At 46.4% G+C, this 22,874-nt stretch overlaps 2 protein-coding genes across 2 annotated transcripts in view; one reads left to right on the top strand and one right to left on the bottom strand.

Moving 5' to 3' along the window:
• The window catches only part of gpr158b (G protein-coupled receptor 158b), a 40,751-nt gene extending 32,327 nt beyond the window's left edge, over window positions 1-8,424 (bottom strand). The window contains exons 1-2 of the mRNA XM_049012080.1: window positions 6,682-8,424; window positions 9-114 (exon numbers count right to left, since the gene is read on the bottom strand). Of these exons, the coding sequence (XP_048868037.1) occupies window positions 9-114; window positions 6,682-7,568 (993 nt within the window). The 5' untranslated portion in view covers window positions 7,569-8,424. The remainder of the gene's footprint in view (window positions 1-8; window positions 115-6,681) is intronic.
• A 3,954-nt stretch (window positions 8,425-12,378) lies between these two features.
• On the top strand, window positions 12,379-22,582 carry LOC125740647 (hypoxanthine-guanine phosphoribosyltransferase-like). Its single transcript, XM_049012102.1, has 9 exons — window positions 12,379-12,479; window positions 12,973-13,082; window positions 13,264-13,447; window positions 16,238-16,303; window positions 19,321-19,338; window positions 19,884-19,966; window positions 20,078-20,124; window positions 20,546-20,622; window positions 21,576-22,582. The coding sequence occupies exons 1-9, from the start codon at window positions 12,429-12,431 to the stop codon at window positions 21,621-21,623; spliced, it is 684 nt and encodes a 227-aa protein (XP_048868059.1). The 5' UTR covers window positions 12,379-12,428; the 3' UTR covers window positions 21,624-22,582.
• The last annotated feature ends 292 nt before the right edge of the window (window positions 22,583-22,874 follow it).

Raw genomic sequence — 22,874 nt, 5'->3', positions numbered from 1 at the left:
GATCTCACCTCCATGGTGGTCAGGTTGCACCTGTGGGTCCCACCAAACCACCCAGTGCTGGAACACTGGTCGATGTCCACGTCCTGCAGGTTGACATCCACACGCACGACGCCCCTGGAGGAGGGAGGGGGGAGAGAGCGACTGTTCATATCTCCAGGAAGGACCAGCCTCTGTTAACGTTCTGGGACTGCTAAGCCGGTACTTTCCAGACACAGTCAGGGAAAATGTTTAAAGCTGTTTATCTAGATAGTAAGTGCATATTTGCTCAGAAAAAAAACAAAATAACATTAGAACATATGCAAACAAACACAACACCAACACAATAAAGATGTTCTCCCAAAGGTTACTGATATGTTGTTGGATGGCTAGATAGATGCCGCTTCAGTTACCAAACCTCTCCTCAGGGGCACCCCAGCCATTCCATGTATTTATTAATTTATCCACCAGCTTATTTAATTAATTAACTTAATTAGTTGAGCTGCCAAACAAGGTGAGCTAGTGGCTGAGTCAAAACTACATGGGTGTGCTGGATGTTTGCTGCAAATACCAGAGTGATTATAGGAGAGTTTTTGAAATGTTTAAGCTGACAGACTTTGACAGCCATAATATCATTAGATATTGAAGATCATTTAAGCATCGTTTCCTTTGTCTGCCTAAGGCTTTTGCAGGTACTGTAGGCTGCCTGTAGTTCAGTCACAGGAGGAACCCTTCTGGGATTCGATCTCATGCTCTTCTCCAATTGAGACTCGATACGGTGCAGAACCGGCGTTTAGCTGGACACGGTGCACTGCAGACATCACTACCGGCTGCCTCAGGCTTATTCCCTCTAGATACCCGTTTAATAATAAACAAACACCAGCACTGTAACACGTTTTTCCAGCAATGCATCTACAGTATCTAATGCATATTTAGTAATGCATCGATTAAGCAGTAGCACTGACTGACGGAGCACTTGTGTTTTTATGTAAATAGGAACAGGAGCAGCAAAGCTTGCATCCGACCTCCAACTTGTGACTGCAACCTGGTGGTCAGTTTTGAATTATTTACTCCTCGGCACTGCTGACCAGGGAAGGGGGGTCGTCATGGTCTGGAGAGATCCGGACACCTGCTCTCCCCCCGAGTGCGACCACATCGCAGCCTGCTTTCCGGGCAGTTCCAGATGTTCTCCTGTCTATTTAATGCTCACACCTGGTCAACGAGGGCTTTTCTGCAGTTCCAACAACAGCTCAGGCAAATTGTCATTCTGTAGTTAAGGAGACAAATTACACCCTGTCTGGGATGTAGCCAGCCTTATGCTCTATGGAGCCTGGTTACAGCACCCCCTATCACCCTAACCAGGAAAAGCAGTTAGATGATGTATGGATGGATAGATGGATGGATGGATGGTCACAAGACATAAGCTATATGAGATCTTCAGCATTATGGAGCCACATAAACTTCTCACAAGGACAAAAGATCCTAGTATTTAATATACAGAAGAATGGCAATGGAACGTATGTCCTCCCTGAATTTTGGAGAAATTCTTTTCTCAATGGCCTTCTGGGAATTCAAAGCTTTGAGGATATACACTCTTAACTATGAAGTAACAGTAAACAAGGTCTTTCGACTTTGTGCACATTTTATATAGAGTCTGTTGCGTTTATGGAAAAAAAAAAGTATTACATCATTTTTACAGAGACTGTCAGCCCATCCTGGATGCACCTTATCGCCGTGACTCTGACCTAAAGCAGTGGGTAGATGATAGATGGATGGATGGTTGGATGTTTCCATAGAGGGAACCTTGACCTCTGCATCTGAATGTTGCCCATTGCTGTTTTTAGAGGCAGAAGCAGAATGATCCAGAAACCCAAGCCTGCAAGACAAACTCCATCATGTGCTCCATAACCAGGACATCTGCTGTGCGAGGACTGTGTCCAGGCCCCCCCAGGACAGCTGGGCTCGCCCCCCCCACGCCTCTCCTTCTGTCAGGACCATGCCTGGCCAAAACAGCCTGTTTTATCCTCTCCCCCCTCCCCGTCCATGTTTTCTCACACAGGAGCCTGCTATATGCCCCACCCCCCCATCCCAGACTCCCCCTGGCGTTGCCACTGAGCCAGAAGCTCTGAAGCAGAGCCAAACATTCTCCATGACCCACTAAACGGGCACGGTGCCTCATCACACAGGGCCACCTCCGGGCAGCAAAAGATAAGCACGTTCGGGCCAGGAGCCCCCCGGTGCCACCCTGGGGCGGATCTCCAGCAGGGTGCCGTCTTTCTCCCCGGCATGAGATGGGACCGGGCCCACGGGAGGCCAGAGAGCGCCCACCACGGCCTACAAACCAGCCGGCGTCTTATTCTCCCTGTCAAACCCAGCTAAGGCCCTCAAAAGACCCCAAAGAAAGGGCGATTCCCGACCCGGCTGGATGAGAGCAGCCAGTCCCGCCTCACACGCTGAGTAAAAACAAAAGCCCATTTCCCGGAGGTGGGATTGCTAATCCCAGCTCAGAGGAGAATCTCTGATTACGCTAATCTGTGTGAAACAACACTGAATGTGACCGATGAAGCAAAGTATCCTTGAACCAAGACTGATCCAGCCAAAGGTACGACCTTGGCTAACTCCTGCGGCTTGAAAAGGGCCCGGAGCACGTCTCAATGTGTACTTGCCATTTTTTTTTCTGTCTGATACCTGTTCGTTCTGGACAGTGTGATCATGGCAGCGCTGGTCACCTTACAAGCCGGGTCCACCGATCTTCATTCAAACAATGACACAAACAATGGTCAAGGACCTCTGATGCATTTGACTGCCGAGACACAGTAATAACAAAGGCCTTTCATCGATCGCCTCGTAATCCCACTGTCGGGGTCTGAATGAAGCACGCTAATGAATTCCTAATACTGTGCGCGATATTTGATTTGTATTGCTGAGGGAAACATTTTTACTAATTGACTTTAAGCTGGATTAATACACAAACATGCCCCCCCCCCCATAAACGCACATTATTATAAATATATTCCATATTTGGAGCGTATATTGCATAATATGACATTTTATAAAGTTATGTTGGCAAGTGGTAAAGAGGGTTTGTAGGTAATGAGTGAATCTCAAAGACGCCCGGAGTTAATTGTACTTGGCATTGCTTTTAAGAGAGCTATATATAGGCAGAAGGACTGCTTGGCCAGTGCAGTCGCGGTGAGCCTGGAGCCTGTCCCAGAAATCACTGGGCATGAGGCAGGGGACACCCAGAATGGGATGCCAGCCCATCACGGGCACAGATACCATCATCATCATCATCATCAACAACAATAATATTAACAATAATTGGAATGATGGGAATAGCGGGAGGTATGGCTCAAAAGGTCACAGGTTCATATCCTATGGTTGGCAGGGTGATGTCACCATTGGGCCCTTGAGCAAGACTCTTACACCCCAATTTCTCCAGGGACTGGCTGACCCTGCTCTCTCAAAGAAATGCCCGTCGCTTTGGATGAATATGTCAGCTATATAAGTAAAAATTTATGAGCGAGGGAATCTGACCTGCAAACCTCTCAGAGTCGTGTGATACTGTAGGAGCTCTTAAACCATGTGTAGAGCAGGTAATGTGAGACAGTACAGGACATAGACCGCAGTCCTGTGAAGCAGGACATAGACCGCAGTCCTGTGAAGCAGGACATAGGCCACAGAGGACCGCCCATCAAATGAGTGCCACCACCAAGAGTGTCGCATGGGAGCTTCATGCCTTTTAGAGGTTGAAGTCCCAAACAGCCATCCAAGGCAGTGCTAATTTTACAAAGGAATGACATTAGGTTCCCAGGCCACGGTGTTGCTTTGCTGCGACGGAATTGCCGGAAGCTATTTTCTTGATCAATGTGCCTAAACATAAAACGAGCCAGAGCCAAGTGCCACTGCTTTTGATCCTTTCCGTATCGTCCCTCCTGCCATAATTCGGAGAACCGCAACGTGAGAACCGTGACTCACTATCACCGTTCGTTCTGGATCCACCATTTTATTCCACACTTCTGTGCTTCCCATACTGTGAAACTCGCACCATCTGGACAAACCCAGCCCCCCCCCCCCCCAGCAAGGCAGCGGACGTTTCGCGACTACCTGGAGTGTAACTGAGTCGGACTGGCTCGGAGAATGTGCCAGAACACTGATCCTGAAATGAACCTGTAATGTGTCCAGGGAAGGTGTCGGCTAAGCCTTCCTCACTCTGGTTGTGACGATTGGCTCAGCTCAACTTGGACTTTCATCTTCATGAGGATTCAACACGCTGGAGCCGATTGGCCAGTCTCACCCCTCTTGTGGGGATTGTCCCCATGAAGCAGTGATGGACCTTTAACCAGAAAAAAGGTTAGAAGCTCTTCATTCGCCGGCAGAAGAGTTACTGCATTGCTTCATAAAAAAATATCAAACGAGTGAGCTGCCCACTTGCACACGTGTTTATGCTAAGGAAGTAATGTGACTATTTGCCTCTTTCTCCCTGCTGCTGACTACCCTACACCCAACCCTATGCAATATGAACATCTCAATGGAATTGCTTTCTTTCTGGAAACACCACCTGGCAGTAAACTGCCAAAGCTCAGATGGGCGATGGGCAGCTTGGGGAACAAGCAGGACAAACCCATCCTAAACCCCAGCTGAACCCCAACCCCAGGATCTTCTCTGTATCTTGTTCTCCAATCCAGTGTGACCCCCCCCCGCCCACCCTCCTGCCTAGCTCCCAGACGCATCACTTCCTCTGCCTTACCTCCAGAGCCCCATCTTAATGAATCACTGTTATAGTCCTACACTCTCAGTTCGAAGGGCTCCTCCCCCTTTCTGACCAATGGCAGTCAGACTCTCAATTACCATTACAGCAGAAGATCAATCTTCCTGTTTAACTGCCTGTTTTTCTCTGAATCCTCTGGCACATTAGGCATCGCTAAGAACACTTTCTTCATGCTATTAACAACATATTCCCCCGGTGTGCACCATGCTCTTCTTTTCATACACAGCGCGGCTGCAAGTAGGCAAAGCTTAGCACAAAAACATCTCCGCGACAGGTGACCCTTCACAGCCTCACGAGTTAGACCAGCGATTCTCCACCCATGTTCTCAAAGGGCTGAGAGGCTGAATTGAAAGTTTAAGAATTTTAAGACCAGCAAGCTCCCATGTTGATCTTACAACCGAATTTCCCAGCCCCAATCCTAGAATTAACCTATATAAGTGGGCCTTGGGTCTGCAGACCCTTAGTGCCAAACCAGTGAACACTCAACCAATCCAAGAAGCCAAATGACAGACGCTTCATTTAAAATTCACTGGCACGTCCAATCAGATTTGTGCGATAGGCATTGATTGGCATGAATTGCAGACTGCGCTGCATGTTTTATCATAGCGGTAATTTAAACCTATACTTGATATATGGTCGCGACTAAGCTGCCATGGTAATGATTGGGTCGTGATGCAAAAATGGTCGGGAACCACTGAGTTAGACTAACCAATGAAAGGGCGTCCTAATGAATATATACGTTTTTGTGCTACCCCACGCCCCCGATCTAGATATTCCCTGTGAAAGCTCACAAAACGACGCGTCCTACCATCTCGCCACAGCAGGTGGCGAAAAGATATGGCTGAGAGCCAGACTGCTACTTACAAACAGGAAATAAAGCTCGATCCGTGGGATCAGTCTTGAAATATCAAGCAAGATCATATGACAAAAGCCGAGCAATAAAAGAGTAATAAAACCCACTTTAAAAAATATTGCAGTCGGTAGCTCAGACACGCACTCCTCTCCGACACCGTTTTGATGGGATTTGCCGTTTATCATGATGAAAAATCTCTTCTGCCATGCGTTTTCATAAGTCTTCCTGTACCAGAAACTGGATGTATTTTTTTCGTGAAATAAAAGATCATCAAACATTAATACCGTGAGAAAGAAAATATATACGAATGTAGATGTTGACTGAATACGTTAAACTAATTTCTCCAAACCTTATTCTCCTTCCCAACTAGAAGAAGATGTCGTGTAGACATAGATGTAAATAATTCATACAAGGCAGTCCAATTACATGTGACTTAACTTCTCATCAGAATACGGAACATGATTGACGCGCCCGGCAAAAGAATCGTGTTTTATTGAAAAATTCACACGTCAAGTCAAGGTGGAGAACAGGAATGGAGGGGGGGGCGGTTGTGTGTGAAGGATGCAGCGAGGCTGGAGTTTTTTTGACGAGCTGGAAGAGCCGAGGACTCTCACCGCAACGGAATAACATCAGCGGTTATTTTTAGATCCGTCCTCTGCATCTGGCGTCAGCTGAGCGATGTGCTTTACAGGAACATCTAACACCTATAGAAGGAGAACCGCTGCAATCTGAACAACACTGGGCTGTCTTACCATTCACATATCATCATCATCATCATTATTATTATTATTATTATTATTATTATTATTATTATTATTATTATTATTATTATTATTCACCATACAGCCTGAAGTTTTGAGAAAGGCATGTGTACCCTGAAGAAACGACCCCTCCTTTTGCCATTTCCACTGTTCATCACATCTTAAAGCTGGAATTTGATCTCAAACGCCAGTTGCATAAAAATTCAACCTAAGTTTGTACTTTGTAAAGACACTAGTGAGCAACAGTTAAGCATTTGGGCAGGTAGACAAACGGACGTACGCGTGAAACCTTAGACGGCTGTAACATCACCGTCACGTACCTGAACTCAGGTGCCAAGTTCGGCTTCAAGCCGTAGAAGCCGGCGGACAAAGTGAGGAGCCAGTGGGGAATAAAATTCCCATTTTCGCACTCGAGGAAGGGAGCCGACCACTTTATCTGAGTTTTATCGAAGACGTAGCCGTCCACTCTCGTGTGCGTTTCGGCTGATGGGTTCGCCTCTTTCCCCGTGACCCTCCTATGCAGATGTGGCTTCTTTTTGTCCCTGAACTCACTGAACCATTCCGACTCGGAGGTTTTGTTTTTTAGATAATTGTGGGACGTATTTGAAAGATCTTGGAGGACTATTTCACTATCCATCCTAGTGGCTTGGAGAAAGATATTGGGACTGGGCAAAGACGATTCTGTGCTGAATGTAACGACGGCACGGTGGATCTTTGGATCGCCCTCCAGCATGCTCTGGACTAACGCGTGGTACCAGTGTACGTCTCGCCGGAGACTGTGCTCTCTCGACCTGTTCCCCTGTAGGATCATATTCAGGAAGTTGGCGGCGTGAGCCACCGTATCCAGCACACCGTGCAGGGAGTGATGGGGAGTGACGGGCAATGCACCGCGCAGGCTGCTCAGCTCGTATCTCCGGGAGCATGGGGCTTGCTTTAGCGTTGCCGAGTCTCCGGTGTGGAGAAACGCCGTCACGACCCTGGGCAGGTCCTCCTCGATCTTGTGGGCGAGGACTGGGCGCTCAGTCACCGGCTTGGAGAAATAAGTCGGATGCTGCGGCGGATCCTTGCTGCTAACATGGGTGCTTTGCACGGGATGCTTCCCTCGGATTTCCGAGTCACTGTCCTGATCCGACCACTCCACGTACCCATAATTTGATCCAACAACAAATCCCATTTGCAACAGTAAGGAAATCAGGAAAGCAGACATATCGCCAAGCCGTTTCTCCCTCACAGGCTTAGAGAAGACTCAGTTTACTCCAAGCAATAAAGTGTGAAAATGCATGAAATTGGCAGTCGGTATCATTCAGCTATCTAATCGATTTTATTAAGTTGTAGCCTGTTAAGGTAGTACAGTTCCGGCCCCGCGCATCAGCTATCGAAAATCCAGGGACTACAGCCTTATCTCCTGCATGTCACATTCTTCTTCCTCTCCATCAGAGATCCCAGCCCCAGCTTACATGCATGTCGCTGATCTCATTCAGTCCATCTCCGTTTATTCCACACTGCTAAATCGACGGTGTTGTTTTTTTCGGAGCTCTCCTGACACTGATATGTCTGGGTATACGCAGGCTGGGCGGAAAGAGGAAAAATATCCCCATCACTGGGTGCGCGTTGTCGTGACTCCAACACTTTCGTAAAAAAAATATATATAAATAATAAATAAATAAAAAAATGGTGAAAATAAATAAAAAATAAACGTACACACTCACACACCGCCCTCTTCTGTCTGTAACTGGGGGATACCAGAAACCACTTGCCCCTTAAATGCCGTCTACTTATCTTATGAGATCCCTGAAGTGTTCTCAAGTCATAAATGCGTGTTTCTTCATTAAATCACCGCCGAATAACGTCGAGGGAAAACGAGGAAGGAACTACCGTGCGCTGAATCAAAGGTTACCGAGATGGATTTTTTTTTTTTTACCAATGGGCGTTGCTTCGGGATGGCGAGATGCGCCGCTTCTTCTACCCCCAAAGCGGTGGGTTCGAGTCTCCTGAAAGGCGCCCCTCTTTCCGTCGTGATCATGAGAGATTTCCTGCTACATCACAAATTCATTCTTGGTTATTAAATTCCCTTTCGTGTGAGGTCGCACCCATGGATGGGCAGACAGAATCTGCATCACCATAATCCAAATTAGATAAGCAGTAAATGCAGATTGGAGATTAAAAAGCGTTGGATTTCGGAACAATTATTAGATGGGGTAGTCTCTACTTTTATTTTATTATGCATATATGCTGTAATGATTGCCTATATAACAAATATATTTATGCAGAAAGAAAATGGTTAATTGGTGTGGTGCTCATATGACGCTGATATTAGTCAGCAGTGAGGCGTGCAGGGGGACGCAGGTAGGTGGTAGAAGAGCGTGGTTGATTGTCGTGTAACCCCCCTGCGTTCAGCAGCGACTGCAGGTAAATCATTTATGTGAGATCGTGACTGTTCAGCTTTCCCTTTATCAGACGATCCACGTCCACATGGATCCACATCCAGGACCGCTGAGTCACGGACTGTTTGAATGGGCAGCGCGATGAAGGCGAAAAGTTACTTTTTCCTATAAGAACGGCGACAGCAGGGAACATCCAGAGTATTAGGGTTAGGGTTACTAGTTTGACTCTGAAGTACAAGAACATAAGAAATTTACAAACCAGAGGCCATTTGGCCGATCAAGCTAATTTGAGGATAATTCAACTCAGAGCTCAGAGTTGTTAAAATTTTATCTAGTTCTGATTTAAAGGAACCCAGGGTTTTAGATTGCGCTACACTAACAGGAAGACTATTCCATACTCTATCTACATGCTGTGTAAAGAAGTGCTTCCTCAAATCCAGTTTAAAATGTTCTCCTGCCAATTTCCACCCATGGCTACAAGTTCTAGTACTTGAACTAATATTAAAGTAACTATTTGGCTGAACAGCATCCCGACCTGTTAGAATCTTATACACCTAGATCTTGTCCCCCCTTAGTCTCCTTTGCTCGAGGCAAACAGATTCAGCTCAGCTAACCTCTCCTCATAAGACATTCCTCTAAGACCAGGAATCATTCTCATAGCCCTACATTGAACCCTTTCTAAGGCAGCAATGTCCTTTTTATGGTATGGTGACCAAACCTGCACAATATTCTAGGTGGAGTCTTACCAATATATAGTCTTAGCATCACCTCCCTTGAGTTAAACTCCACACACTAGGAGATGTAACAACATTTTATGCTACTTCCTTTCACGCCAAACCTGTGTGAATCTCCATTATATTTTATGTGAGGGGCTGCATTGGGGTACAGTGGTTAGCACTGTTGCCTCACACCTCTGGGACCTGGGTTCGAGTCTCTGCCTGGGTCACATGTGTGTGGAGTTTGCATGTTCTCCCCATGTCGTCGTGGGGTTTCCTCCGGCTACTGCGGTTTCCCCCCACAGTCCAAAAATATGCTGAGGCTAATTGGAGTTGCTAAATTGCCCATAGGAGTGCATGTGTGAGTGGATGGTGTGTGAGTGTGCCCTGCGATGGGCTGGCCCCCCGTCCTGGGTTGTTCCCTGCCTTGTGCCCATTGCTTCCGGGATAGGCTCCGGGCCCCCCGCAACCCAGTAGGATAAGCAGTTTGCAAAATGGATGGATGGATGTATAAATAAGCCCTTGAAGGCAGCTGTGATATTTTATTTTACTGCTGAGAACCTACACATACTTCTGGAAGGAAGGTTCTATGTCACGTTGTCAAAGGAAGTAATCACGCCTTTTGGGGCTGGTATTCTGCAGCATCTCTATAATAACAGGGCAGGTGAGATGTGTTTGGGGGGCAACACAATATGAGTATTTAATAAAGGGATCCTTTATGTTTGACCTGAGGACATCAGGCAAAATCCTGGTAGCTATGTACACAGCAAAGGCATGTGTAGGGAGGTGAATGTACAGAGATTTGCGGAGTTCTGCCTATTGTAATAGATTACTAATATTTCTCAGTATATATCAGTGCCAGGTAATCCTATAGGGTGCCAACTTCTGATGGGGTCCTGACTTGTCAGTCAATTTCACTTTGCCCCAGACAGGGGGCGATAGCAGTGATGTTCACTTAGGCCACCACTCCGGCAAGGACTGATATATTGTAGTATAAATATGTGTAGGAACCTTCGTGTTCAGATAGGTGGTCCGTCTTCATGGATGGACTCATCGCCAGGATCAGCCTTTAAGGTGAGCATGTTCAGCTGCTCCGATCACCACCCTGAGTCCTCACTGACCTTCAGGTATCCATTCATGCACACTGCACTTCCTCCATGACCTGGTCACACGCACGCACACACACGCACACACAGACACACACACACACACCGCTGCACACTTTCTGGAGCTCAAAAGCAGAGCGATGAAGAACAACTGACAGTTGTTGACAACTAGGATTGACGGGACGGCTGCGCTACACCACAACAAAGCTTGGAAACAAATGTCGCTGTGAGCTCCTCCCCCCCTCGTCCCCCCCCTCCCCAGCTGCCATAGCTCCTGACAGTTCGCTCTAAGGCTGCTCTGCTCTGACAGTTTAATTAGTTTCCCTGCAGTGCTGAAATATAAGGCAGTGTCCAGCCAAGGTGGTTTTTCCTTCTGCTCTTGTGTTGCCAAACTGTTTAAATGTCACCACTGGAGCAGTTACACCGATTTCATTAAACAGTGTGCGAGGGCGGCGTCAGTCGTGTTTGGACTGTAGCTACCATGTCACAAAACGAGGCTGTGCGACTCTTGCTTCCTGTGAGCTGAGTGTGCGGGAGGTCAAATCGCATATTTAACTTGAAGCCTCAGAATCGACAGGGTTGTACCAGGGCCAACAAAAGATTGCAGGAAGCTTTAAGCTAATTGTTTGCTTGGGATTCTGATAACATAAACGGTATAACTAATAACCAAACAGTGTACCTAATATATTATTTGAATGAACACTTCAAACGCACAGATCTGTATTCGATCCTCTTACATAATGTACGGTTCATGTTTAACAGCCCATAATGCTGGAAATCACACAACACCGTGCATAACAGGGATCGACAACTACATCAATGCCATAACCAAGTCTGATCTGAAATGTATTTTATAAACCAAGAACAATTCTTCGGACATGTGCAGATTCCAGTCTACTTGGATAATTGATTTGTTAATTGAACCCATTGCTTTAACCAACTGACCTGTTGGGGTGAAATACTCAAACCTCGGTCTAATGTAATGGCAGCATGTCCACCGTTAACTGGCTGAGTCTCGCCTGTAATGCAGTAGTGGCCCGACCCTCCATAGACTTGCACTGCGAAATCACCAGTACATATTTGTGAGTTTGTGGATGCATGCAAAAACAGCCACTGTACCATCTGCAGTTCATACCCGATAATCTGTCTGAAGCTAAGTGGGTTTGGGCCTGGCCAGTACATGGATGGGAGACCACCTAGGAAAGCTGGGTTGCTACTGGAAGAGGTGTTGGTGTGGCCTACATCCTGGGGTCAGTGCCCCAGTGCAGTGATGGCAACACTGTGCGTGAAGAATGGTGCTGTCCTTCGGATAAGACCTGAGGTCCCGACCTTCTAAGGTCATAAAAGGCCCCTGGGCAGCTTTCGAAAGAGTAGGGGTGGTACCCTGATGCCCTGGCTGAAACTACCCACTGTGGTCCTATCAGATCTGGCCTCCTAATCACCCCCTATATCTGACTGGTGAATTCTCTCCTGGCCCTTCACCACCTTAGCTACTGTCTGGTGAGCGTACTGAGGCAGATTGGCTGCCGTCGCATCATCCAGGTGGGTGATACTTGTACTTCAGTGGTGGTGGTTGAAGTGGCTCCCCATTAGTTCTGTAAAGTGCTTTGCTGTCTCGAAAAGTGCTATATAAAAATGTAACAGTCATTCAAACCAATGCTAGATAGATAATCGCAACTGGCCCTAAGCAACTCCATTTTATATGTTGTACGCCCATTGTGTCAAATACTACTCCCCCTAGTGGTCACGTCTGGGTTCCAGCGATGCGGCTTTTCCGCGCTTTCTGGCGGCGTTACGCCCCTCCTACTCCGCTAGCGCTTCAGAAGCGCTGAAGACTCGCTGGGAATCGCGGGATCTCAACATGGCAGACGAAGGTGGTTCGCAACTTGTGGGAAAAAGCGGAGGCATCGTGGTAAAGTGCTTTCGATTTGATGCAGATATTGCAGAACCTGCGGTGAAGCTCCCAATAACCGGAGGGTGGTGATTATAATGCGAATTATAGCTAAAATCCGATGTTTTGCGTAGCAGGACGATGTTTTTCTATAAATCGTTTCACAACTAATGGCATTCGCAAAAAGTGAAACGCCTTAGTTATACGCATATAAGGAGATGCATTAATGCCGAAATAAAATGCAAAACCCAATTACAGTATTTCGGGCTGTCATTTAAAACTTTCCGCACGTGTAACATGAGCCAGCGTATACCAACTACCTACGTAACACTTTACTATCATCATACAACGTCAATTTACAAAAGGGCAAAAAAAAAATGGATACAAGCGAACTTAAATAAAATCTACAAAATAATTTCAGGACGACGTGTGGAAAAATAGATATAATTATCCTGTTACATTTTCAGTATACCAACATTACTGGCAATCTGCTGATTGGCTGGCTTACTTCTAGATCCCAGATGACTGGCCGGGTTATCCTCTAGAGCTGTTTTCATATCCAGAGCATTACTCTCCTGAGGATCTGGAATGTGTCTACATTCCTCACGGCATCATCATGGACAGGTACCAGAAAAATGCATTAATTTAGGATTATCTTAATGTCAGTACCCAGAAACTTACTTTCTTTGGATAATTATGGAAAACAGTAAAATGTAATAAAATGTTCTTAGTGTGTTATTATTAAGCTGTAAAATCTGAACACTGTCAGGTGAAGCGTGGGTGGTCATTCAGACACTGTGTGCAGGATAGAGCGCCTGGCATGCGCCATTATGGACGACCTGGGCGACCATGACATCGTATTGCTCTGCGTCCTCAAGGGAGGGTACCAGTTCTGCTCGGACCTGGTGGAGTTCATCAAGGCCCTGAACCGCACCTCTGACAAATCCCTGCCTATGAGGGTGGCTTTCATCCGCCTACACAGCTACCTGGTGAGGGCACACACACACACACACACACACACACACACACACACACCCAAGCATGTGCACACACACACACACACACACACCCAAGCATGTGCACACACACACGCGCACACACACACACCCGAGCATGTGCACACACACACACACACCCGAGCATGTGCACACACACACACACACCCGAGCATGTGCACACACACGCGCACACACACACACACGCACACACACACACACCCGAGCATGTGCACACACACACACACACCCAAGCATGTGCACACACACGCACACACACACACACACCCGAGCATGTGCACACACACGTACACACACACACACCCGAGCATGTGCACACACCCACATGCACACAAGCACACACAGAAACACGCACAGAAACACACACATGCACGCATACACACACACGTTTGTATTCATATCTTTGTGACAACCGTCCATTAATTTCTATGGATCTCTAATCCCGACAATGACAACCTTGACCCCCACCCAACCCTAACCTTAACCATAAGTAACCACAAGATACAAGACTTTTGGCATTTTTAGTTTTTGATTACAGTCACAGATTTTTATAAAATTGGATTTTCCATAGTGGGAACCAAAAAAATGTCCCCAGGAGGTCAGAAAAACAGATTTTTATCACATTGTGGGGACATTTGGTCCCCACAGTGTAATATATACATAACCAACATATACACACACATGTTAATACTCATATCTTTGGGCAAAATTCTAATATATACATAACCACATATATGCAGACACACACACACACACACTCACACACACACGCACACTCACACACACACGCACACTCACGCACACGCATGCACACACACACACACGACCCACCTGTAGAGTTTGCCTAAAACTTTTCCAAAGCCGGTAGATGCAAAATCCTGTACAGCAGGAACAACACAAGGTATGTTCAAGTGTAGTATTGTGTCAAATCAGTAGCGTCTATCTGGAAAGAAGTTTGTTCCAAAATCTTACTGGGGTTATATTTAAAAACTACACCATAATTTGAGCCTAACATTTTCGGAGATTATGCTTTGTGTCAATGAGACTCAGATCATACTTTATTGCAGTTCACTTTTTCGTGTTCTGCTCGGATATTTCCCAGCCTGCTGTTACAGCCTGAGGCAAGGACCAGATACCTTTCATATCGGGATCGCCAAATAAACTCAGGTCATTTATTACGCTGCCATTTTTTAAATGGCTCTCCTTGTTCCTGAGGAAGTACGCTGGTGACCGGATTACTCTTCATGTCATTGTAAATAGAGGTTGGATGCTGTTTAATAATCGTGTTGCGATTCCTCTTTGGAGCTAAGAATGCTGTTCTGACTTTGCGTGTTTGAACATGTGCACAGGAGCAGGAATAGAACCAGGCATAATAAAAGCTGGCTCTTGTCGACTTTTCCCGCTGTGGTTTGAGGGGAACTTCAGGCTTGCCGGTTCTCATGCCTTACATATTGGCTGCTAACCAGCTTCTGCCGTAACGTGAAAGGTCTCCAGACGCTTTAGGCTGATGAGATGCAGCCATGGCCCTAGATCCCCCCCCCGCCCACCCACCCTGCTCCCGAGTAGATTGTGTCGCCTGTGACATGTTACCTACAGGGCTGCAGACAACAGCTGTCCTGCATCCTGAGGGCGTGACGTGACTGGAAATCATCTGTCTCTGCCCATCTTGTTTGGAAACTGGAGCATGTGGGAAGTTTCAAGAGAAACGGTCACTTCGCCTAGATCTCATAGGATGCGATGATGTGCGTAGAAACCAATTCCCCATTTTTGTCGCCGCGTCTTCTGCTTTAGCTTAAGGGTGCATTTCTGATCTCTGTCAGCAGGGGGCGACATTGGTATAGTAGACGGGAGCCAGGTCTAACGGGTTTTCCTTTAGTATTTTGCAGGTACCTGCCAATCGTCGATGAGCTGTCTGCAGTTTATGTTTCTGCCTGTTGGAGCGAAAGCAGGCCTGAGGAAACGTGTCGCTCCTCTGTTTGGTCGAGCACTTGGTGCAGGGTGCGGCTGGAATGAGGGTAGCGTGTTTGGTTGTTTCCCGGGAAGCGAAAGACTTTGTTGATCTTGTTAGTCTATTTGTCTGGTGAGGCTTAATTATGCGAATTACATGATTGAGCCATACATTCATATGTAGGCAAATCAGTTCTGATTAATTCCCCCAGGGAACAAAAAAATACTGAACACATAATTGTAAGTGACCCTGAGCAAGATGAGTGGATGGATGGACGGATGGATGGATGGATAGATGGCATTGGTGTTTTTGTGACGTTCTGCTTGAATGTTCCCACATGCAGAGCAAGAGTCATCCTTTGTCTTTGACTCATGCATTTTCGACTGTTTGAGTGGTTGGAAAAACCATTTTGAAAGTGAATCACCTTCATTATATTTTTGTGATGTGGCGGTCACAAGGCGCTGGAAGGTCATGTGACGATGGGGGGGAGGCATGGGAGTCATGTGACGATGGGGGAGAGGCATGGGAGTCATGTGACGATGGGGGAGAGGCATGGGAGTCATGTGACGGCCCGCAGGGCATCTTGAACAGTATGAGGATTAGAGAGAGGTTCCCATCTACCTGCCTCTGAAGTATATTCAGTAATGTGAGCACAAGAGGGTCATTGTGGAGAATGTGGCAGGCCTAAGGAATGTGGTACAGCCATACTGGGTGGCTCCAGAAAACAGCGACACACTCATACGCTTTCAGCTACGTGGAATGGAGCCTGGTAAGGTGATGTGAGCTTCATAGTATGACATCTTCTCCTGTTTCAGAACGATCAGTCCACAGAGGACCTTCACATAGTGGGAGCAGAAGACCTTTCTACGTTACGCGGGAAGGTATGTCCTCACCCATGCAGACAGCCGAGAGATACTTCAGTGAGACGCCTCACACCTGCTCATGGGTACAACAGCCGGTCCCGGCTGCAGTGATTCTATGCCCAGGAACTCTTTCTGTACCCTGGGTGGGCAAAGTCTGAAATCAATATTCAAGAGAGATTCAAGGTTCTGTATTCGTCACATACATAGTTATAACAAGTACAACATGGAGCGAAAAGAACCCTGACCGACCCAAAGACTGCGCAAACCCTTGCGCAAATCCGTGGTGTGAGTTACTTTTCATCTTTTTTAATTAGACCATTCTTCTGCTTCAATCAGGTCACGTACTACTGGCCTAAATAGCACAAAAGCCTCAAAATGAAACTGAATAATGACATGAAACGAATTTAATTTAATCTGAGAAGCTGAAGAAGGTTTTCTTACAAACTAAGATTACTCCAGTGGCTGAAGGAAAGAGTTGTTGCGATGGCAGAGTTTTTCAGTGTGACTCAGTGAAGCTGAAGATTCACACGTTCAGAGAAGCCCCAGCCTAGAAATAGGCTTCTCCCCAGCTGTGTTTTCATGAAAATATCGACATTTGCAGCAGGTCCTGTGTGTTATCCTGAAGCACAATTAAAGTTATGTTCCTGTTGGAATTTCTATGACCACCAGAGGGCACTTTTTCATGCAGTGCCTGATCCAAGCACAGATTACACTCAGTGGCACTTCATTACTGCAGGGTAGGATTTGCTTTTGCCCGGAGCAGTGTTTCCCAACCCAGTCTTTGGAGACCGGGGGACCCCCCCCCCCCCCCCCCGACAATCCACATTTTTGCTTCATCCCGAATACCAGCCAGTCAAGGACACAGAATACCCAGTGCAGGGTATAAGGAGCTGGGAGAGAGCAGAAATATGGACGGTCTAAGGGTCCCTAGGTTGGTGAACACTGGTGTGGAGAACTAAATTTTTCAAGGCATGGGTGGCTTTAGTGTGTGTGGTCATTCACCTTCGACCACCCTGATTAGCACGATGTTTTTGCAGACCAACATAACACTGGCTGGATCTTTTTTATTTATGACACCATCCTCTGTATACACTGCACTGTGTGAAGATCCCAGGAAGGTGTTTCTCAGATTCTTTTTCTGAGCTGCTGCCACCAGGAATCATCATACATTCAGAAGCTCGTAGGTCATGCATATTGCCCGTTCTAAGGTATTGTTGACAGTAACCAAATCTATCCACCCTGCTCATGTGCTGTATGTATCGAGTCAGCCGCCTGATTCTGTTTGCCGGAGCAGGTTGTTGGCATTAACAAGCAGGTTTATCTGAGTGTAAATCTAATCAGTAATTAGTGGCACTTTGCACCAGGATCTATTGAATGAAATCCTGCCGTAAACGTTGCCATTTACTTGTAAGTCTGATGATTGGGCTCCTGAAAGTTGAGAACGATGAGGTAGGTGGACCCGAGACATCTCAACGTCCCTAAATGGGAGTCACCGGGAGTCAGAGATTCAGGAGTCGCTGCTTGTTAACCACCAAGGGAGGGAGGTAAGATAACAGATGAGCATGGGGATGGGGGGGTGTTTCAGCAAGCAGGGAGGTGAGAGTGACTCAGGGATTTTAAGTCCTTTCAGAGGCTTGGCTGAGTAAACCTCAATCGCCTGTAACTGCATGTTCTGAACTATCGGCGTGTTTGTTGTAATTTACTTTTCGGCTGAGTGAGTCATTGTCAAACAGTCACAGTGCCTTGTGGCTTTGAATCACCGCACAGGATTTCAGGCCTCCGGAAAATCCAGCAGGGACCTACCCAGACCGTGGGCGCCCGAACAGAATGTCACCGCGGACATCTGCCCAGTTTTACATATAATTTAAAGTGCTGGGCACCCCGAGTCTGCCAGGGTATCCTTGTCCCTGGACCTATCAGTGGCCTGATACTGCTGGAGAGAAGAACATACCTTTACTCGCGTTCCATGTAAAACCTGGGAGCTCATAGGTTCGAATCCCCTTTGGAAACCTGTAATGTTATGCAGGCAGCCTTAATGGTGTTCTGGGTGGAATCGTTGCAGATGTTTTGGAAGGTCCTGTGTTCTGCGTTCTGTTCCTCAGCCGTCGTACGATTAGGTGTTGCATGTCAGTTATGTTGACTATCAGCAGAAAAAAACAACGAAGTCAGTCGTCCATGCAAGGATTTGACCTCACATTATCTGCTTTACTCCAAAACCAAGTCAGGGGTAGGAAAGACACTCCAAAGCTAAGATATGGAGAGGAAAACAAAGTATGTTAAACTTTGACAATATATGAGTCTTGCACTTCAGCAGAAGCCCGTGAGTCAGTTTGATAGCCCAGTTGCATTATCACGACACACTTCGCAGTGAGGCATGACATCATGGTGAGGAATGGAACCTTACAGGCAGATGGCTGGTCCTTATGCACTGGGACTCACCAGCAGGCGTCCCAGTTGCAGCAGACAGAAACTTCACCAGTAGCTGGCAGATTCATTTATGAGAAGGTGTCTGAACACGGTGGTGAACCATTAAGGCCTGCTAAGCACCAATGAGGAACACAGAGCAGTTGGTGTACAAGGGTGGGTTTGTTGTTTTGGGGGGCCACTCTCCCCCTATCTAGATGTTTAAAAAAAAAACTAAATAAATAGCCAGTGAGTAGAGCTGGAAGACTGTAGCTAGGTGGTCAGCAGAACAAAGCATCTCCTGAATATATATGTTTATGTAACATTTAGTGTAGTGATTGTTTGTGACCAACAGGGGGCTCCACACAAATGTATGGTTTAAGTGGTGATAAACGCCGCCACTTCGTGTGTATGTGTATATGTGTGGGAGAGAGAGCAAGAGGGACAGAGGGAACCTATGAGTGGGACTCAAGCCAGCCGCCAGCTAAATGGAGCGACGATGAGAATGAACCCAGGCCACGTGACCCCAGGTCCGGCAGACTCTTGTTTTTGCAGCATGATGCACCTGGATGAGTTGCAGCTTCATTCCTAATCAGTGTGACTTTTCCCTCCTGCTTTCACATGCGACGAAGAACATCCTCGTCGTGGAGGTGAGTCAGCGGTGTCGCTCCCACACGTCTGCGCCAAGTCATGCTCCTTTGCTTAGATGCGGCAGAATGCAGCCGCTTTAATCACTAAAAAAAAGCCCATTTCCTCTTAGCCGTGTTTGTCTGAGAAAAAAGGAGAAGTCTCTCTGTTATTAAGCATTTTTAACCGTGCTCAATAATTAAGGATAATTACTCCGCTGACTTTTAATACATTGTCTGTCACTTTGATTCACACGACTGCAAGTTAATTGAGGAGATTAGAAGTAGGTCAACATTTTTAATTGTTTTCTTGATAAGATGGAAGCCATTGGTGCAGACAGATGGCAAGAAATATACTCTGATTGTAGGAGTTTTAGAAAACGTATTAGTTAGGTGCCTCTGAAATTCTGGAGTGACTACAGAGACGTGTCATTCTTCAGTATGGTCTGTGGTATGTGTCCTTCTGTCTTTAACCAAAATAATGACAAAAGTCCATTGATTATCAGGATGCCGTTTAGATGTTTTCCTTGGGCCAGACCCAGTTTCAGGTCTTTGCTGCTGTCTGACAGGGTATAGTTGACACAGGCAAGACCATGAAGGCTCTCCTGAAGCACATCGAGATCTTCCAGCCCAAGATGGTGAAGGTGACTGGGTGAGTCAGGCCCCAGGTTCCCCACGGCACCCCCTCAGGTCCGACCAGCAGGTGTAGAGATGGGCACCAAGATAGCGCTCACGCCTGTTATGTTTCTCTTTCCTGTTCCAGTTTGCTGGTGAAGAGGATCCCCAGCGGAATGGAGACCCTCCCAGACTGTATGTGCCCGCCCCTTCCACATCTGCAGCCAATCACAGCTCACGAGTAGTTGCCCCATAATAAACATGGGCGGTACTTAATTTTTCATGCCCTCATACCGTCCAGACGCTATGCTGCAGTACAGGGTGTTTCCATGGTATTTTCAAAAGTAACACTGTTCCGGAATTCTGAAATCTTAACGAAAAAATTCAAAGGGCAAAATACTGCAGTATTCCCAGCAGTGGTACTCCACATTTCCTTAATTCTGCTCAAGCTTAGAGGCTGTGAAAAGTATAATCAAACGTCAGGACACAGTATGTTAAACGCCATGGTGCTGGTCCATGACGCCGCAATCTGTTGCTTGTCTGTATCTCGTCAGCATGGTGTGTTAAGTCTTATTCACTCTGGAAACCACTGGTGTTTCTCTTTTTGTGCTGCAAGATGTTGGATTCGAGATCCCTAACCGCTTCGTGGTTGGCTACGCGCTGGACTACAACGAGTATTTCCGGGACCTCAGTGTAAGTCTCCCGACTCATTGTCAGTGAAGTGAGGGGTATCTTTGAGCAGCTGGAAAACAAAAGCTGCACTGTTTCCATGCGGCTGCGGAGCTACGCTCCCTCATTTACGCCCTTTGTCTGAAATTGCGTCATTCCGGCCTGCGTTACACACAATTAATGCACAGGGAGCAATCGACCGTCGGCCACAGTTCCTCACCGCTGTGTCTGTCGCAATTCAGAATAGCAGCCATGGCTGTGTCTACCTGTTCAGGGGCCCCAGGTAAAGCTTTAGGCCACCTTACCAAGAAAACTGATGACCTTTTCACATAATTCAGGGCCCTGGACAGCTGGCCGTGTTTCTGCCTGCGCATAAATATTTTAATTAACTTTTTTTTTTTTTTAATGATTGTTCATTTTGTGTAATTATTCTTATTTATAAATTACAGCCTCTCCCTAGGTTACGATGGGGTTACGTTCTGACAAACCTATCCTAAGGCAAAAATATTGTAACACAAAAATGCATTTTAATACAACACACCTCATCTAGGAAACAGCCTAACCTGGCCTAGCCTACCTTAAACATGCTTAGAACACTTACATTAATCTACAGTTAGGCAAGATCATTAACACAAAGCCTCATTTATAAAAAAAAAGAAGTGTTAATGTAAAATTAATGTTAGTGTAAATTACATTATCTCATGTAATTTATTGAATAATGTGCTGAAAGTGAAAAACATTTACCCATCGTGAAGTCAAAATATCGTAAAAGACACACCATCGTAACCCAGGGAGCGTCAATATGAATATATGAATACAACTGCCTAGTTCGCCTTTGCCTAGATCCGGCCCTGAAAGCAACTTCGATAATGTCTTTTTAAAAAACAGGGCCCGCGTGCAGTGTGAGGTTCCACTGAACTTGCCGATCGGTGCTTCTGAACCGCAGCTTTTGACCAGCTGTATCCCTTTGCTTTCAGCATATATGTGTAATCAGTGACACTGGAAAGAAAAAATACAAGATCTGAACCTCTTGCCTTCCCAGAAGCCCCCGTCAACAATTCCACTGTTACGACTAACTGTCTGACACTGCGTGCCTTCACCTGTGCTCTGCTGCTCCACGTCCTGTGCTTTCCACGCTCCATGCGAGGCCGCCGGAAACCGCACGAGGATGTTGCCCTTGCCGGCAGGGATGACGCATACGCAGCCATTTACAGTTAATGTACAATTTGTCCTCACACTTTTGTCCGATTGCATCCAACTTTTAGGAGGTAAACTTTAATGAATGCCATGGACTGGTTACATTTTTAGTGATGTTTTAAATATGTCTTACATTTGGTTTTTAGTTTTGTTACGTTCCAGAATTTTCTGAGCTTTGGTTATTTTCTTGTGGTCTGTTTTTGCTGGAATATTTTCTAACACAAACTGTTTAATATTAAGATAAGATAAGATGGACTTTATTGAGGATTCTTTTGCATACAGCAATAAGTTAGGTAAAGAGCGGGTAATCATGCAGCGTAAAATACGACAAAAATAGATTAAAAATTACACAATAATAATGATAAGTTACAACATGTAAAAGCTCATTTAAAAAGATGTCTCAATCATGTATGAATGTCTTAACAGGAAACCACATTAACAGCTCAGAATATTTTATATACTTTTTTATATAATGTTTTAGGTAGATGATGTTACGGGTCTCTTCTTGTACACTCTGACAAAGGGAGGTTTTCAAGCCGTTCGGCCCTGATGCTGGAGAAAGGGGGGTGAAGCTGACATTTCTTTGAATCGGAGGGGAACAGCGGAGTGAATCTCTCACTGTGCCAAAGCTTAATAACCTAGGTTACTGTGATGGGGATTATTATTTTATTTTACTTGCTTATAATGTTCAGGCTGCTAGACATCTACATGCTTTGGTTTTTCTGTGCTAAAATGACATGTTAGGGCTAATAAACATAGCTGTGTGCTGTTTTTCTTTTTTTGCTAATCCCGTTGTGTGTGTGCTGGTTATTCAGCCGTGTGCTAACGGGCGAAAAGGTGTGTTGCCCTGGGTGATGTCATCTCTGTGTAAACGTGAAGGAGACGGGCGGCGGCATCACGTCACCTTGGCTGCCGCGGGACTCGGATTGGCCGCGGTGCCCGGCTCGGTTTACTCCCTCTGCGTTTCCGTCCAGCTGCGCGTCACACGTCGCTTCCCGAATGCACCGCTCTGCTTCTGGCTGCGAGGCACATTCCACGCATACAAGCCGCCTGCTCGGGGAGAAAATGCCGCCGTTTGT

Source organism: Brienomyrus brachyistius, chromosome 4 (assembly GCF_023856365.1).
Source record: "Brienomyrus brachyistius isolate T26 chromosome 4, BBRACH_0.4, whole genome shotgun sequence".
Lineage (NCBI taxonomy): Eukaryota > Metazoa > Chordata > Actinopteri > Osteoglossiformes > Mormyridae > Brienomyrus > Brienomyrus brachyistius.
Note: the sequence above shows the minus strand (reverse complement) of the source record. Positions and strands in the feature narration are given on the sequence as shown.

Bases quoted from the DNA above. Each gene is read 5' to 3' on its own strand.
- LOC125740647 (XM_049012102.1), top strand. From the start codon at position 12,429: ATGGCAGACGAAGGTGGTTCGCAACTTGTGGGAAAAAGCGGAGGCATC. The intron at 13,083-13,263 runs GTACCAGAAAAA...CACTGTGTGCAG, and splicing joins CACGGCATCATCATGGACAG to GATAGAGCGCCTGGCATGCG. The intron at 19,967-20,077 runs GTGAGTCAGGCC...TTCCTGTTCCAG, and splicing joins AAGATGGTGAAGGTGACTGG to TTTGCTGGTGAAGAGGATCC.